Source organism: Crocodylus siamensis, chromosome 2, assembly GCF_052110815.1.
Source record: "Crocodylus siamensis isolate JL-2025a chromosome 2, ASM5211081v1, whole genome shotgun sequence".
Classification (NCBI taxonomy): Eukaryota; Metazoa; Chordata; order Crocodylia; family Crocodylidae; genus Crocodylus; species Crocodylus siamensis.
In genome coordinates, this window is record NC_143396.1 from 267,676,950 (window position 1) to 267,696,236 (window position 19,287).

At 44.7% G+C, this 19,287-nt stretch overlaps 1 protein-coding gene across 2 annotated transcripts in view; it reads right to left on the reverse strand.

The window, feature by feature from the left end:
* Positions 1-9,131: 9,131 nt before the first annotated feature.
* LOC149872165 (alpha-1-antiproteinase-like) overlaps positions 9,132-19,287 on the reverse strand; it is a 96,091-nt gene continuing 85,935 nt past the window's right edge. For both annotated transcript variants that reach the window (XM_090034999.1, XM_090035000.1), the window contains 3 exons: positions 17,839-18,109; positions 12,105-12,252; positions 9,132-11,269 (listed from right to left, as the gene is read on the reverse strand). In XM_090034999.1, coding sequence (XP_089891125.1) covers positions 11,084-11,269; positions 12,105-12,252; positions 17,839-18,109 — 605 coding nt within the window. In that variant the 3' untranslated portion in view covers positions 9,132-11,083. The remainder of the gene's footprint in view (positions 11,270-12,104; positions 12,253-17,838; positions 18,110-19,287) is intronic.

Below are 19,287 nucleotides of genomic sequence, written 5' to 3' on the forward strand. Positions count from 1 at the left end.
TGTGGGGTCTGCTCATCAAGGGACTAAAAGATTGGGACGTGCTGAGTTCGAAACACATAAGGGGATCAGCTTGTACAGGCTGATTGACCCAGTTTGGCTCAGACGTGCCCTAATGAACTGAATGCCGGCCCATGAGGGAGTCATCTGGACACCCAGCCAGATTCAGAGGTATTCTGTTTAACTGTGTGCTTGTGTCTGACTGTAGTTTATTGTTGCTCTGATGAACTGATTCTTGGCATCTGAGGGTGTCAGCCTGTCCATGCTGATCAACACGGCCAGGTCAGGCATGTCACGTTAATCTGTGTGTGTTTGTGTGTATGACTGATTTGGGGACTGGAGGAACCCAGCCCCACTGAACTGAATCCTGCAAGATAGCTCCATTGGGGGTGAGGGCTTGCAGGAGGGAGAGATACAGCTCCATATAGAAACACAAATAACACAGGCAGCACATTGATAGAATTACCAAGACCCTAGCCCTAATAAATGAGCACACCCCAAAGTAGCGGGCAAATCTGTTAACACTGCTGATGCTGTAGTAACTGGGATAATTAGGTGAAGTACAAAGAGGTTTCCCAGATTTGGTATCATGCAGTGACATTTCATGAAATAACTTCACTCTTCTTTCAAGCTGGGGGCACTACGCTTCACTACTCGTGCCAGCTCTTCCGTGAATTTCAAACAGTTTGGAAAACACATTGATTTTAGACCTCAGATCCTCTTGAGCAATCCTGTAAGTTTTGGAAACAGTGCCTATGCTTTCCTTTGATGGGGTCTCAGAAGAGAGAACAACTTCCAGGGTTTAGGTCATTCTCAGCAAAGTGGTCTTTGATGTCACTAATAAGGGTGTCAAAAGTTCTGTGTAGTATTTCTGTCCTGTAATAGGCCTCTGGTTTCTCAAAGAACAACATCCCCCCCCACTCCCCAGTTAATCATAAACTGCTGAATCACTTCATTGTCTTCATGACACAGCTTTATCAATTCCCGCAAGTTTCTTTGATTTGTGGAATCTACTCCTTCATGATGTCCCCTCAAAGATACGCCTTGGTGAGCACAAAACAATATAGTCTGTATTATGGTAAGTATGCTCAGTTTTTGTTCACTGTTTTTTTCCTCCGACGGTCAAATTGGGATGCAACACTTCCCCTTTTCCTGGACTGCAACCAACCCTGCCATTTAGCCACAGCTTCGAGATGTGCTTCAGACCTTGAATGCTTATGAAATGTTTCATTTGCTCTCCTCCATGATTTAAAACCCACAATTTGGAATGCTTGGTCACCTGTTTGGAAACTGCCAAATGCTCGGCAGCAGAAACAGAAAACTGTGTCTTGATGGACAATATATTCAAGCCATTTGTGATTACTGTACCACTCTTTTCTGAAAACTGTTATTTTATTGTCAGCTGGAGTTCTTGGAAACAATTATGGGCTGATACAACCCTTTCTCAATATACTGCAAAGCTGCATCTGGCCCCAAGCAAGGGTCTCTGCTACCGGAAGCTGTACTAACATCTGTATAAGTGCATGTGCATGGTACCATAATTCAGAACTGCACTGCTTGTGCTGGGGGCTGGACTCTCGGGGGGTGGGGAGTGGAGTATCGACCTTCTTTGACCAGAAAAAGTCCAAACTCAACAGTCTCTTTGCCATTCTGCAAAGCTAAAGAAAAGGTACATTATTAGTAACTGATAACCATGAAACATGAACTTAGGATGTATGTGAAGGGACCTGAGCTACCCTCAGATTTTATGTTCTCTTGGCAGGACAACAAAAACAAGAGGCAAAACAATGCACAGTTGCAAGCAGCCATTAATTTTAGTTGCTCCCTACTTGCAAGCTAAATGCTTAATGATTTTCTTTTTGTCTTAATACCCTCTCCAGAAGAATCAGCAAATCAGAAATGCCAAAAACCATTAGAATTGAAATACCAATCTTTCTGTGTGTCCCAAGTTCCTGTGCAATACAAGCTGAACTCAAGCCTACCACATGCAGTACTGCTTCAGTCTTCTGCAGCCCACCTAGCTTCTGAAAGCTGTGACTTTTTGTACATCTGTTCATCACCCTCTTTCTCAAATCAACTGGAAAGCAACATTTTATTTCCTTTAGATGCAGCATGGTCTAATACAGTGGTTCTCAACTTTTCCACTTTAGAACCACTCAAAAAACCCAACCAGAGCTGGGGCCACTCTAGCTGCATTCTTGGGCAAGTTTTGCTTTGAGACAAAATGGCAGCCACTATGCCTGAAAGCAGAGGCCAGGCTGCTGCCAGTAGGGGCAACAGGCAGTCTCCACCCCCATCACAGGACTCCCCCCCTCAGTCCCTGGCCTTCCTGTAAAGGAGGCATTCCCTTCACCCATGGACACCATGCCTGGCCCCAAAAATCACCCTGTACCCCAGCGAGTTCTGGGCTAACATGCTGCAGCTGGGTTCTGTCCCTCTATGGGCCTATGGGACTCCAAAACTCCCTCGGGGGCACAGGGGCCTGGCCCCACACCTTGGGGCCCAGTACTGCCCCCCATGGCCCCAAAAGGTCCACTGGGGCCTGGCCCCACACACTATAGCCTAGTACCTGCCCCCACACATGCATGGCCACAGTCTGGGCCCCACCAGACCCCCCACACACACACACCACCAGCCTGTGCAGCCCCAAAACTCCCTCTAGGGCCAAAGAGGCCTGGCCCCACATGCCACAGCCCAGTGCCCACCCACATGAGCCCACACAGGTCAAGCCAGCCTCAGGGCCCAGCCCCACATGCCAAGGCCCAGTGCCCTGCCACAATATGCCACTGGCTTACTGGGGGCCAGTGCCCCCTCCCCAATATGCCACTGGCCTAAACTATGTCTCTGGGCCTCTGGCCCAGCCACACATGCCCCCCACCCATTCTGCCGGCCCGCATGGTAACAAAACTGCTTCAGGGCTGGGGGTGGGGCACAACACACCATTCCGCACCACCCCCAGCCCCTCCCTGGGCTGTCCAAGAGCCCCAGGCTTACTGTAACAGGGGGCCAGTGGCCCTGTTATGGAGCTGCCCAAGAGAGGTGTGAATTACCAATTAGGAAGGCCTAGACCGGCAAGAAAGCTGATCCAGAAACTTGTTAATGGCCAATTAAGGGATCACACACCAGCAGTAGGGCTACCTGGGAATTATTAATTGCTACTTAGAGACTTTATATAGGAAGAACAGAGGCTGATTAAAGACTTCCCCCGGAAAGGGAACCAGTGCTGTGGCTGACAGCAAGGCTGAGCGATGCACAGGCACAGGTACAGGCACAGGCACAGGCACAGGCACAGGCACAGGCACAGAGGAGAAAGTGGAGAAGTTTTCTGTCATGGATGGCAGGTGGTGGAGCCTTCAAAGAGTTGTGAGTTGTGAGGACAAGTACCTCCTGCTAATAAGAGACTGTGATTGAGGGAGGTTAGCACAGCTATCTCCAGTAATTTGAGAGACTTGAAATGAGTGAGGTAGGGACTAAATGAAGTTGCAGAGTTCCCAGTAGTGGTATTTTATTTAAGAGCTCTATTCATCCCAGATAGAGGTAGGAGAAGAGATGGTTGCAAGCTACCATATGCAGCCTTGACACAGCAAATGGCCATCACATTGTGGGGGCAAAAGTGTGGAAAAAGCCTCCATTTGTGTTTCCTAAATACATAGAAGCCTCGGAATGAGCTTACATAGGTATTGTACCAGCAGAGCTTCAACACACACCAGCAGCCAGAGATGGTGGCAAGACATGGTGTGATATGTTGTACCCTTTATTAAACCAGAAGCTTCCCACCTGTGAACAATTTACCTTTTTCTTTTTTTGTACTCCCATCAAGTCATGGCAGGTGAGAATGAGTACAGGCATAGGAAGTGGGTCCAAACTTGCCAACTGATTGATCCAGGCATCCTGCTCACACTTACCTTTCTCCCAGTCCCAAAAGAAGTAACACTAACAGCAGTCCTCTGCTAATGATCTGTGCTGGGGAACAAAGCAGGCTCTTTATGTAGGAAGGGGGAGGGAGGAGCTGCGTGAGGGAAGGAAGTGGGGTAGCGCCCTGATTGGCTGGACAGTGCTCATTCTCAAGGGGTGCACCAGCACTCTTAGGGGATGCACATGCACCCCCTATCAGTTGCCACTGAAAGGAAGTTTAGGTTAGATATTAGGGAAAACTTTCTCACTAGGAGGGTAATAAAGCACTGGAACAGGTTACTCATGGCACATGATCCTTAGCTCCCAGCCTGAGCTCTGTGGTTATGGGACCAGCACTAGAAGATCCTTCACTGGGTAGGGAACAGGTTGAGGAGCTGAGTGGGCAACAGGCTGGGAATAATGTTCCTCACCCAACAATATGCTTACAGAGATGGGTGGGAAAGAAGCTCCCCAGCCTGTTCCCCACCCAGCTCCATGCTTCAGGAAGCACGCGCAGTTTGCTACCATTAGCAGCAAATTTGCTTCTGCTTTCCTGCATGTGTAGATGCCTGCCCAGGAGTATTTACTTGCAAGTAGTTTACTCACAAGTAAACTGATCCTGGATCAAATGTATCTCTAGATGCACCCAGTAGAGAGCAATCACTGTAATATACCAGGATTTTAGCTAACCTTTTGATGTAGTATCTCTCCTGAAATACTACTCCAGAGAGAGAGAGAATTATAATAGCAAATTGCCCATCAAGAATAACAGTGGGAATGGAGGGCAGTGCCATGCTGCCACCACCTCCAAGAAGCAGCAATGGGGGGTGGTGAGGCCAGCGGCAGGGCTCCATCCCAGCCCTCATTCCCCCCTGTGCTTCACATCCGGTCCTGTGCCACCATCACCACCACCCCCACTCTATTCCTTCCATCCCCACCATCATAACAGTCCCCATCATTCTCCCTGTCCCACACTCTGCATCTGGGCCCATGCCACTCCTAGATCCCATGCTCCATCTCCTCCGGCCCCGCCATCATTCTCCACCCCCCACTGCATTTGGCCCTGTGCCACACCCTCCTTGCCTGCACTGCTCCAGCCTCACTGTTATGGTGGTGCTCCATCCCTGCCATCATTCTTGATGGGCAATTTGCCCCAGGCAGCATTGGCTGGAGACACTCCCTGCCAGGAGCAATCCCCCCCCCGCCCAAGCATTTTGCAGACAGACAGACATACAGATGGACTAAGCCCTTTATATATATTCATACTAGTACTATATACTATTTTATATATACTATATATAAATATATACACACACACACACTAGACATATATAGATATCTATATATGTCTAGTGTCGTGTGTGTGTGTGTGTGTGTGTCTACTATGTGTATATATATTTATATGTAGTATATATATAAATAGTATATAGTACTAGTATAAATATATATAGTATATATATTCTCAATATATAAAGGGCTTAGTTTGTGTGTGTGTGTGTGTGTGTGTGTGTGTGGCCAAAGAAGAGCCACCCATATGTTCAGAGTCTTACACAGCAAGTCATACAAGGAAAGGCTGAGGGATCTGGGACTCTTCAGCCTGCAGAAAAAAAGGCTGAGAGGGGACCCACTACACTAGGGGAGTATATCAAGGGCTTGGTGAGCAACTGTTCACCAGGACACCTGAGGAGGAAAACCAGCAGTAATGGCCACAACATCCTGGAAGACCAATTTAGGTTCAACATTAAGAAAAACTTCTTCACCCCCAGAGTGTCCAGACTGTGGAACAGGCTCTCTCCACAGGTGGTGCACTCACCTGCCCCAGAAATCTTCTAGAGGAGACTAGACAGTCACCTTGCTGGGGTCACCTGACCCTTAGTTATCTTTCCTGCTTGATGCAGGGGGTTGGACCCAATGATCTTCCAAGGTCCCTTCTGGCCTTACAATTTATGAATCTATATATATAGTTCATAGCTTTCCCCTTTGCAAGCTCACTATTATAATTTTTTCCAGTGACATATAGTTATTTTTTGTTGTATTTCTGATGTGTCAGACTGCAAAGGTATATGCAGTTATACCTCAGACTGCAAAGGTATATGCAGTATACCCTCCAAGCCTTGAGAAGGAGTGAGCTCCTGACCTGCTGGCCCAGTTTACCAGCCTGGGCACACAGACCTCAGAGAATGTTTGTGGTGGGAGATGTGTGTGTCTTTTCTGAGGTAAAGATGAGCAAGAGGCGGTGACTGGCAGGTGAATGTATCTTGGGAGAGAATGGTCTGGGTGATATGACTGGATTTGATGTGATTGGCACTGAGTGACAGGATCTTTGCCTCAGAGGCCTGGCTGTTGAGATTGGGGTGATTGTGGCATATAAAAATCTGGAATATTGGTATTGGGTGGTGTGTGTGTGAGGATTTTGTGAATTTCAGTTGTGCATGAAGGAGTGTATAGGAGTGTGAATCTATGACTAAGTGTTGTGGTGGATACTGTGGCTCTTGAATGTGTTTAGTTCCATTGGGGTATTTTGATTTGGCCTCATGAGTGGAGATGGACTGTGAGTATCTGTGTGGCTGGTAGTTCATCCCATGGTGTGAGTGAGATACAGACCCCGATAGCCCAATCTACTGCATTGATCCCCTGGAATCTTCCTGCTTTCACCCAAATTGGATTGGCTTCTTTTGGATTTGGGTTACTGGATTGACTTTGACTTTGACTTTGCTTGCTGTTGAATACTCCAATATTGGGAAAGTATAAAGTCCATCTGTGTGTTCTTTGTGTTTATATTTCTTAAATTGTTGCTACTGTTCTTGTCCTTTACTAGGGCTGCACAAAGCTTCGGGTGCTGATTAGATTCAGAGGAGATTCAGCCCAATTCGATGACCGAATCTCTGAATCCAAACTGAATCAGAGGACCGATTAAAAGTCCAAATGAATTTGAAGTTCACCAAATTAATTTGGAAAAGATTCAGAGATCTTCAGCGACTTTGGGTAGTCCCCGCTGGCTATAGCAGGGAGCTGGACCTGGACTCCATGCTGATAAGTAGGGGTTGGGGGACGGAAGGCTGGAGGACTGGGAAGGGGACCATGGGGGGACCCTTGCCAGGCCCCAACCTGCCTGCTCCCCCAGCCCCCCTGAGAAGCCCCCAACCCACCTCTGCTATCTCAGCACTCCCCCTCCCATGGCTGCCCTGCCTGGCCCCAGCTCCCAGTTGTTTTAAACAAAGTCCCCACTCACCAGGTGCTGCCAGGTAGGGGGTTGATCCCTGCTGCCCCCCACTGCCCTATGATGCATGGGGGGGCTCTTCCACAAGCCCCGCAATCCCCACCCGCTCTCCCACGCCCCTCCCCCATGGCTGCCCCACCTGTCTTAGCTCCTGGCCCTTTGAAAAAAACAAACAACCCCAGGTTCACTGGCTGCTGCAGTGGCCTTGGGGCTTCTGGGGGCTCATGGAAGAGCTCCCCATGCAACATGGGGCAGTGGGGGGAACAGGGATCACACCCCTGTGAGCAGGAGCCAGTAAGTGGGGGTTTTTTCCCCAAAGAGCTGGGGTTGGGCAGGGCAGCCATTGAGAGCGGGTGGGAGATGGGTCCTGTGTGATTTGGAGATTTGGCTGATTCAGTGGCAGCCAAATCTCCAAATCAGATTCAGCTGAATCGATTTGGGACAGTGATTCGAATCACCAAATCGAATTACTGTCTCCCAAATTGGCTGAATCCAAAACACATACTAGCCGCTTTGCACAGGCCTATCCTTTACCTCTGTTAATATTCCCTATTTCCTTCTCAATAAATCTCTGTTCATATTTTAATTTTTAAATCTGATTCTCTGTGGACGTATCTACACATGCCTCTCTTAAGAGGGTTTAGCCTAAAATAGCCATTTTTAAGGCATATTAAGGCACGTGTCTATAATGTACCTTAAAAATGGCAACTTAAGGCTATGTGACCCTAAATTTGATACCTGCATAAAGCCAAAATCTTACTTAGATTTTGATAAAGCAGGTATCAAATTTAGATGCAAATAGCTAAGTTGCATTAGTCCACATGTAGACATGTTAATGCACTTTAACACAGCATGAGTTATATATCACACTGCACTGATAAGCATTGATAAGGATGTACACATAAGCTAATGCAACTTAGCTAAGCTGTTTGCTTAGCTAAAGCAAAGGCACATTAAGTTAGGTGCACATAAATATACGTATAGACATGCCTGTGTGTATCAATAATAACCTTCTCAGCAAAACTCAAGGCTGGCACACTCACCTTTCAGTGTGCTGAACAACCACACTGAGAGTGAGCCTGACACTAACCTACCATTATTGCTCACCATCACCCCAGTGGGTTCTTTTCCTAAATCTATTTGTTCCCACTACAATATCAAAGATAAAGAAATAATAGAATGGAAACCAAGACATTAGAAATGAGTACCAAAGAACCAAATTTTGTAGTTGAGAGAAATGCAGTTTAATATACCCAGTCAAAAAGGACAGTGAAAGCATACGGTCAGTAAAAGAGAAATCTGTCAAGTAATTCAGAAAAAAATTAGGAGTGGTGGCAGATAGCACATTAAACATTTGTTTGCGATGCACAGTAGATATCACCTTAAGAAATCCTTGTCTCTTTCATATGCAGGTATTGTTGTATCATGTAATGGAAAGGTAATGAACTATTTATATACAGCTCAGTTACGACTGCAATTCCACAAGTAATTGGACAAATAGTTGCCTGTGAACGCAGGGATAAGACTCAGTGGCTCAAGAGGTCCCTTTAGTCCTCCACAAGGCCCCGAATATGAACTTATCACTTGGCCAGAAGAGGTTGCTCTTGTTTGTCCTTCAAATTCGAAGATGAATGTGACATCACAGGTTGGTTTAGACTGATCAGGCCAATTTGTGCTTTGGACTGTCTATTGCACACTGAGCAAGAAATGCTGTTTTGGGCTGCTCAGAGGTTACTATGTACATGTACAAGCACACATATGCACATACAAGAACAAAGGGTTCTAGGAAGCCCGCCAGAGGTATCTCTATGCAGGTTTAAAATAGCTTTGCCCATGTTAAGTACATTAGCTGATGTTATGTTTGACAGACTGTTTTAGAGCATGTGTCCTATCTGTAGAAATCCTGACCAATATAAATGACGCAAAACATTTTAATTTTTTTTAACTTTGTTTATTAATTTCCATTCCTGTGACCGTACACAGACAACCATATTATTCAAGGTCAAACGTAAAGGCCAGGAGAAACAGAGCATTGAGAGGTGTCCTAAAATGAGAGGAAAATAGCACGAAGGTAAAATAAAAGTATGAAAAAAATAATAGGTATCATCACTATAAATGTGATCTGGGAACTTTTTGTATCCTAGCACTAAAGACAGACCCTGTACAACTGTGACTATACGGGCAACCCCCACTTAATGCTGTTTCGCTTAGCGCTATTTCGCTATAACACTCATTCTAAATTGATACCTGATTTCGCTTAGTGCTCAGTGAGTTTCCTTTTAACAATCATGGTTGCCATCTTGGGTCATTTAAAAACAACTGTGGTCACCATCTTGGGTCATCAGATACTTTTGGTTTTGCTTAACACTCCTTTTGCTTAATGCTTGGTTTTTCAGGAACCAATTAAGAGCGCTCAGCAGGGGTTGCCTGTATTAAGTATATACCAGGCATGGAGCTGAGTGCAGATATTTTAAGGTATAGTTTGTGATCATAAAGTGCTTGCACCTCAAGACCCTGTGATTCTAAATAAGCAGTTATGTAAAGGGTAGTGTGAGTTACAGCTTAGGATGATGGTTGGATGCTACAAATGCCTACTGCTAACGTGGCGTTTGCTACCGTGAGTGATTCAATTGGGGCAGATACATTCCTCCCCGGCACAGAAACAAAGGGACAATGTTTCTCCTGTTTGCATGGAGCCAACTTGGGTGTTGGCATGGGCTAGAATAGCTGCCTGGCTGACCCAAGTAGCATTGTTGTTCAGTGACTTAGTGGACCACTTCAGGAGTGTTGAATTGCTAGGACAGATCTGTCAACACTCCTGAAGTGGCCCATTATGGGGAGCTTGGTCATACCTTCTCTTATTGCAGTTCTCTTGTCTGACCCAGTTCTCCAGTCTCCCTTGGAATGCCTCTGGGCTTCAGGCTCCTACAGGAGTAGTATACTGGTACCGACCCTGTGTCTCGGTGCTAATCAATAGGACAGTGGTTCTCAACCTTTCTAGATTGAAGGCACCCCTTGGAAAATACCAGCTCTCAGTTTTCACTTGTTTTTTGACTGAAAAAAAATAGAGCAAATCTTTTGCTGCACAGAGCTCAGAAAGACCACAGAAGGGAAGAATCTTTGGGTTTATCAGTATTAAATTGTTTGGCACCCCAGGGTACTTGACACTGTGCTGGGAATCGCTGCACTAGGGAAATCGTAGAACTTCCTTATAGAAATGCACAAGTGGAAGTGATCTGAAGATATCACCTGGCTCAATCCTCTACATTGAGGAAGGATCAAAAATACCTGGATTATTGCTGCTGGCTGTTTGTCTAATTTTTTCTTTAAAACTTCCCATGAAGAAAATGACACAACATCACAAGATAGCCTGTTCCAGTGTGGCCCCACCTTTGCAACAGCCTAACTAGCATAACAGGGCCATGCCGGGCCATGGATCAGCAGTGGGTGACAAACAATAGTAAGCATTACACTTACTAACACAAATTTACTGGACTGAACTGTAGATTGGCAAAAAAATAGATGCAAGTGGTAAAACAGTGCAACTTGTACTGATCTGCCAGTCAATGTGTAGGCAAAAAAAGTGTGCTTTACATAGGGTAGAGGTGGATGGGAGAAAGAAGCAGACATAATTTAGTCATCTCCATGCCTGTTTTTGCTCTTCAGCTCTTGAAAAATGGTTCTTTGCTGTCTAACAAAGAATCTTCCCTTTTACACATTTATTGAGTCCTGCCCAAACTCAATCTTTTTTCTTTTTTTTTTTTTAATACGAGCCCAGACTAATATGCCATAATTGCATCTTCCAGTCACTCAAATAGAGAAAGTCTCAGCTAATAAGGAAAACATGCAGCATCACAGGGAGAAATGTGAGAGTCCTCCAAAGCCAACTCCATACTGATCAGGTCATAATGTTTATTTAATAATGGTTGTAATCAGGCATAGTTAATATCCAGAAGCCACCAGGACACCCAACTAGTCATCCTTTGGTGTTATGATTTTTCCCAAAAAGAGTACATTTCCTTCATACTGTATAAAAAACAGGAATGAGCTGTTGAATTCTATGGTAGGAGGAGCAGACATTGGCACTATTTCCATGGCAGTACCTGCTGCAGCTTCAGTACCAGACTCATGCACTTTCACCATGGCCTTGTGAATAGCCTGCAAGGAAATAAATAAATATTAATGTTCTGGGAATTTAAAGTAGCTTGCTGAAAATGAACTTAACTTCTTTGGATCTAGAGGTGCCGATAGAAACAACTGATTAGGAATGGGCAGGAGGCAAACAAGTGTGATTGAAAAGCACAAAGCAAAAATGTATTAATATTATTTTGACAACTGATAAATCAGCTGGGGGGGGAGAAATCAATAATCTATATGCAGCAAGGGAAGAAGAAATTTTTATCTCTATTCCAGAGGCATAGTATTACTAGCATGAACACTGACCTTGTTCTCTCTATTACTTATGTAAGTGTGAATCAGGACTAGTCCACATTGTGGTGTGGAGAGTGTGTCCATCCAGCCTAACCTATAGACTAGTGCAGTGGTTTTCAAAGTTCTTTAATTTGCAGACCCCAAAAAATCACTGAAGCACCCTCACACCCCAGACAGTGACATCAGCATGTGTGGTGCTGCAGAATTTATTCATATACTCCAGCCTAATAGCCCTGCATGTGTAGATGCTGAGGTGTTTACTGGAGAGTTAATTAATCTATTCCACAGTAAATCTCTTGTACAGATGCACCCAGTAAGCTGGTGAAGACGTTGCATAGCGTGGGCCTGTACAACAGAGAAACCTTCTGGGCCAAAACACTGTATTGCTGTAATTTGATACAACTGAATGGCATAGGCAGCATAACTAGTTTTGGATGAGTATTACACCTCATCACCCACTTTTTACCAATGGTGAAGACCTTTTAAATGGGTTTCACCTCAGAAACATTGTAAAGGAATGCTTTTAAACATAAAACATTAAACTGAAAGAAACATAATTTACCTCTGAAACCCTGTGCTTGGGTGTCCCAGTCATTCCAGACAGGTCAGCTTTATCAGTGAATAAATCAATGATGCCCATTCTATTAAGCATGTCTTTTAGTTCATACTTCTCAGTAAGGCTGAATTTTGGAAGATACACTCTCACTAGCCTGTCCAAAGAGAAATGCAAGAAAATTATTAAACATTTCAATCCAATATCAGAGTGCTCTGCAGGCTCAGTAGGGACAACTTCTTGTTCTCATTGGCTGTGTCTACCCATATGGTTTACCACAGAGTAAACTAATTAGCGGTGGAGTGGAGCATTACTGTCTATATGTGCAATGGTATTAGGCCACAGTAAACTAATTATTTTACTGTTGGGAACAGTAGGGTAATTAACTGTGATTAAAAGAACATGTAGATATTGATCGTCAGTGTAAATTGTGCCCGGTCACCAGCTAGCAGGGGCCCAGACTCCTGCCTGCCACTAGCCACACAGATCTGCACTTTTAGCACTCTTGTGCCCTAGCCAGCCCCTCTGCTGCCCAAAGCCACTACCCAGAGCCCAGGGCCCAGCAGTCCTGGCATAAATTGCTCTGCCTTGGCTCAAATAGCTTCTGTCCTGGGTGACTGCACCTGGGAGTAGTTTACTCTGACTCAAACTGCTCCAGAGTTTATTGCTTTGGATTAATTGCATGTGTAGACACCCCCACTGTCCCACATAGTGGGCATGTCTACACCAGACACTTACTACAGAGCTGAATAATTAATTTAGCAATAACCATATTGGTGTCTATATGTGCACCCCTATTAGGATGCAGGAAACTAATAAACTCCAAAGCAAGGTAGTAGTTCTTGTAAACAGAAGTACTACTCTGCTGTGGAGTTTTTTTCATGTGTAACAGTGCACAAGTAGACACTGACCTGGCTCATTGGGCATGAGGGTGCATTAGTGCAGGGGCTGTCTGCTAGGGCCATGCGAAATTTCACCTGGCATTTCATTCTGAAGCTGTTCTGATGCATTTTGAGTGCAAAACAGCAAAATCGACATGAAACAAAAGCCTTTGAAACAGCTTCAAAATGAAAAAAAGGAACTTGAAATGTTTCGAAAGTTTTGAAATGTTTGAGTTTCAGCGCTAGGCTTACTTGCTTCAGTGCTGGTCCCAGCCGGCAACACCTGCCTCCTGTCTTCTGGCAGGCAGATCAGAGGCTTCCTGCACCCTCAGGAAGGCTGTGGGGGCTATGCTGGAGTCCTCCCGGGGGTGCAAGCCCTCCAATCTGCCTGCCAGATAACAGGCCACACCCAGCGCCGGGAAGATCGATGCTGTCATACCAGAGCTGGCTCGAGGAAGGTGTGGGGCCCGGGACAGATCAGCTCATGCAGGGACCCTCCCCCACTCCGGGATCATGGCATTGGGTCCCTGCATGAGCTGATCTGCACCGACCCCACTGGCCCCAGGGGGCAGCACCTGGGTCCTGTCATCCAGCAGGCAGATCAGGGGCTTGCCGACACCCCCAGGAGGGCTGCAGGGGCTGTGCTGGAGTCCTCCTGAGAGTTCATGCCCTTGATCTGCCTTCTGGGTGACAGGAGCTGGATGCTTCCAGCTGGGGCCAGCAGCAGCACCAGTCTTCCCGGCATCAGTCTCAGGCAGCAGCACCCAGCTTCTCTCATCTGGCAGGCAGATCAGGTGCTTGTACCCCCGGGAGGAGTCCAGCACAGCCCCTGCAGACCTCCCAGGGGTGCGGGCAAGCCCCTGATCTGCCTGCTGGATGAGAGGACCCAAGTCCTGCTGCCTGGGACCGGTGGCAGCACTGATCTTCCTGGTGCCAGTCCTAGGTGGCAGCACCTAGCTTCTCTCATTTGGCAGGCAGATCAGGGGCTCATACCCCCATTAGGGCTCTGGCACGGCCCCTGCAACCCTCCCAGGGGTGCGGGCAAGCCCCCAATCTGCCTGCCTGCTGCATTTCATGTTTCCCCATAATAACCTTTGGGTGAAACATCGAAACAGCATTGAAACAGCAAAACAATTTCAATGAAATGAAATGAAACAGTGCTTTCTAAATGAAATGAAACACTGTTCCATTGAATCATCGAAACAGAAATTGAATCAGAACAGAGCTGTTCTGCACAGCCCTACTGTCTGCCTGCCAACCCAGCTCTGAAGCAGCCTTCTGCCCCAGCCAGGCCCTCCGCAACACATTGAGCCCAGTCAGAGCATCCCCCAAGCTGCCTTGACCTGGCTCAATGTGCTGTGGTCCAGACACACGTGTAAACAGCACACCTAGGAGATTCCCAGGAGCAGGAAACTCTGGAGTTTATTTCTGCTTATTAGTGGCACATGTTGATACACCCACTAGATTTAAGACCTATGACAGAGATTTCATCTGATATTCATTTTTCAGAAACAGGCAGTTCAGAGTAAATGACCTTGGAAGTGTTGAGAAAGAATGGAAGAGAAGGTAAGAGGCTAGCTTAAAACTCGGGAGCCTTACATTCAGACCTCTTGTTCTGCCACACATTTTTTGTGTGATTGCAGACAAGTTGCTTAGGGTAGGTCAGTACAGCTTTCAATACAAGCAGACCACTTCCACCAATAAATAAACTCCAGAGTGAAAGAACACATACTTTTGGTCAGACCAAACTACTCCAGCCCACCCCTGAGCCATCTATACCTCTTAATTTGCAATTTTGGGAATATGCAAAGTAGGCAGGAGACGGTGGAATTTACTTCCTGGCATTGCTTTGAGGCTCACTCAGAGGCCAAACAGCTTTACCCTTAGTTTCTCTGTGCCTCATCTCCCTACCTGTAGAAAGGGCATTACAGATCTTCCCTATCATACAAGGATGATGGGGCAATAAATACATGAAAGGCAATGAGGTGTTTAAAAAAGACAAAGTTTTCTTTAAGAACAGCTTCTAAGCATATTTCTAAGTAATGTGGGACCGAAACTGTGCTCCTGTGAGCTCTTGGTTACTCCACCATTCAGTCTTTTTCTCTGCCCTGTCCTTTGGCAGCCCATCCAAGCAGAGATGTCTTATCTCCCCCTCCTACAAATCTGGTGCAATAATGTCTGCTGAAGAAAATGAAACTGCCATTGATTTTAATGGACATTGGTTCAAACTCAGGGTAATTCCTTTTTCTGTCTATAATCAGAAGATATGATCAATAGACTCTGAAATGAGGATCAGACTCCAAATCCTGCTGGTCAATTATCTAACCATCTATTTCCTGTTTCCAAAGTGGTCATGAAATAGGCTGCAATGTATTCCTATTTCCAGGGTAATTTCTCTGTCCCAGGTTCTTCAACCAAGATTTGGAGAAGAAACTAATGATCTGAAGGTGCCTCACTGGGCCATCTTAACTGTGCCTGATTTTCAGAAGGTTCTGATCATTCACCTTCTAAATAATCAATCTCTTCTTGTGTGTCTTAGGCTGGGCACCTAAAAGTGTTGGCACTTGTCTCTAGATGTTTCTTCAAATGTTGGCCTCTGAGTTTAACAATTAAATCAAACACAGAGGGGACAAAAAAGGAGGGGAAGTGACAAAGGGAAGAAGAATATATGATGTTTAATTTGTTTATAATGGAGGGGGGTGTGCTGAGCACAGAAGAGGTGTATGGGTGGGTAGGCTCACCCAGAGCCACATCTGATGCAGGGGAGGGAGGGCAACCTCACTCCCCAACAGCTACAGAATTAACACTCACAGGTGCCATTGAACTGTAGGTAGAACAGGACTCTGAAACCCTTCAATTGGCAGCAGCTGTGACAGGATTAACCTAGTACCTGTTGGCTGGGCACCTCCTGCAGCAGCACCAGCAGCAGCTCCCAATGGATAGCAGGGGTGGCACTAACAAAGGAACTCTTGTCCTAACTCCGCACTGCTGCAGCCTACAGCCTCCTGCTGCCACGCTAGTGCCTCCTGCCTCCATTCTGGAGCCACCCCATTAGTCAGCAGCCAGAGCTTATGCCCCCTATCCCATCCCTCATTATGTTACTGGTTTTGGTTAAAAGTAGAAACAAAGCACACTGAAAATACCCAATTCCTAAATCAAAACCTTTGCAAGTCCTTGGTTTATATAGATTTAGTCAGATATATAGACAATGAATAGTTCAGTACTATCTGTAAAACAACAAATACCTCTGTCTCTTCCTTGCTATCCTGGCAGAGATTTGTTAGTAGTCTTTCCTGGAGTTATATCTGGCATCTGCATTTAAAAGTGCTAGTAGATTGATATAATCTAGGAGCACTTCCTGAATTGGGAGTTAGGACTATTGCAGGTACCCAAAGCAGGTTTTCTATGGCCTTCCTCTTGAATGCTGATCTCCTCCTCCCGCCTGATCATTGGCAGGAGGTGCTAAACTTGCCACCTTTATGACAGTTGTCAGTGGGCCATCACACTCCCCCCATTACACTGAACAAGGCAATTCACCTGGCCCTGCTTGCTGTTATTGTGAACGGAGAAATGAAATGTGGCTCACATACCACCTCATTAAAAGAAGAGACTCTGAGCACAGCTTTCCTTAGCATGTTGTCTTTGATGTAGCCACACAAATTAAATAGGCTCCTCTTTATGTGACAGTAACACTCTGCTCTTGTACAACACCTTCCATCCAACAATCTCAACAGCAATAAACACCTCTCCCAACTCCATTTTGAAGTTGGAGAAACAGAAGCACAGAGTGATTAGTAGCTGAACCAGGAACAGAATACAGCTCTCCTGATACTTTGTCTTGGACTTTAAAAATAGGACAAACTCTTTTTCTGTAATTATAGTATATCAAAATGCTCTGAAATACACTCCACTCAGCTGTAGCCCATTCTACATTATCTCCACTTGATGGATGTACTCACAGCAGACGCATGGAAGAGGACTGTGCAAACTTTACAACTAAACCCCTGATTATGTTTGTGAAAGCCACATCAACTTCCCCCTTGGAGATCCTCTTTGTTGCTGTGGTATATCCTGAGGTATCAGGGCTGAGACTGAGCTAAAGATGAAAAAAGGAAATGGAACCTCAAGAAGACCCAGTCTTGTCACTCTTGAGCAGGAAAAATGGTAGGTCATCTGATTCACTGAAGCCCCTTCAGTTGGTGTGACTTAACCTAAGTAGATGTGACCAAAGATGCAAAGTGTGTGTGTGTGTGTTCCAGTTTATTTCACAGGCTTGATACCATATATATTACTCTGATTCACCTGTTTGTTCTGTGGTAACTTTAGGAACAGTCCTGAGGATGCTCCTTTTAGTAAGACTGGACAGTTGGAAGTTCCAGTGGCTACATCCTCAGCTAGCGAGCACACATTTTTCAATAAAAGTTTTTTGTGTAAACAGGTTTGCCATAGTTTAAAAAGTACTGCCTAATATTCAATGTAATGACCATTGTAAAACTGTATTTAATTTAATTCCATGCTTTGTCTTGAATTTGGAATTTGATTGTCTAAAGCAGAATTGTCAAATATGCACCTGAATTATTCACATGCATATATGTTACATATGTGTTTTCAGGAGTTATGTCGAGCCTAAACTTGCCTCTTGAAAAAAGCGTTAATTTTCTATCCATATGGGTTGCAAAGATTATATTAATTTAATTGCTGATCTCTTTAGCAGAAAGGATGGGGGAATGAAGCTGAAGGGGTATTGGAAAAGGAGAGTTGTTGTATGAAAGAGATTAATTCATCCCTTTCCAAAGCTGAGTCCAAAACCCCAGACTTCCAGTATGAGCCCGTCACAAAAGAGGAAGACTCAAGAATTTTACCCTTTTGAGACTAGTTTTCTCCATTTAAACAGAACTTGACACGACAAGCCTTTCTCCAGCTTCTGCATTTGTCCTCTATCAGGCAGGACAAAAAATGCTGTAGCACCTCCTTTATAATCCATCTGCAGCACTGTAGAAGACAGCTGCTTGTCATAGCCATATTTAAACATTCTCATCTGGAACATCATTGGGACTTTAATAACTGTGTTCTTGTCCACAAAAAAGTCCCTTTCTTTAGTGTATTTGCGATCAAACTGTTTTTCCCAGCCAGCTGCAGATTTAAAAAAAGAAGAGAGAAAATGAGTTACAATTTCTGAAAATGAGAAATCATGGGGTATATCTTCAGCTAGTGTGAACTGCTGTAGTAGCATTCATTTGAGAGCTGTAACACTTCACAAAAACTGAGGGTCTGCCCTTAATTTTATAAATCAAAATAATTCAACATTAATATGCATATGATTAAGTAGGAATAGTTAGTTAAGTAGGATGTAGCTAAAAGAAACTCTAAAGCTATTATGTAGGAAAGGATAGTGTCTTCACTTGGAGCATACACCAATTCAAATGTCTCTGCACCAGGAACTTGCCAGGCACAGTTTTGAGTGATGAGGCTTAATACATTCCCCAGTGTCCTATTAAGGGAAGTGGATTTTCCTGTTTTGCAGTAGCCTTAAAGTGCCTGTGAAACATGGAGGATATTCTATTCTATGAAACCTCCTGGTGGAAAAGGTGCCTTTATTGACTGACACAAAAACTCACCTTTCAATTTTTTTTTCTGTCCCAAGCAAGTATAACAAGTTGAAATATCATTTTTTTTTTTTTGTGGCAGAGAAATTTTAATGAAATTTAAGGTAAAAAAAACCTTAAAATATTCCAGTTCCACATTTCTGATCAAATGAGTTTTGGCCTCCCCAAATGAAATGTTGAACTGAATCACAATGCTTCCATTTCCCCATAAATTAATAGTTTGATATTATCTTCTGCCCAGCTGAGCTACTGTCATTCTCCTTAATGGAATAAGCTGTGTGCTTGGACCCTACTTTCAAGGGATCTGCAGCAACTCGGGTGGACAGAGACTGATGTCCAACTGACATAAAATGAAATGCTTGATTTGTTTCTACAAAGTGAACCCTGTGACTCAGCTCACCTCTATACAAAATAAAATATTTCCTTCAGATTTTCCAGGTGGGAAATAAAAAGTTGGCAAAATCAAATTTCCCATTTACTTTTTCAAGTTTTTGGAAACTGCATTTTCCACAAGGAAAGAAAAAATGACAACGAATGCCAAACTAATAAAACTCAGATCTGTATCTGTTTCATACTGTCCAGAATTAATCCAGAAATACCCCATTTCTGATTACTTACTAGTAGTAGCAGACCTTTCTAACAAATATACAACAAACTTTGATCTAGTTGAGTAAACCATGAACTAAGATTATAACACTTCTAAGC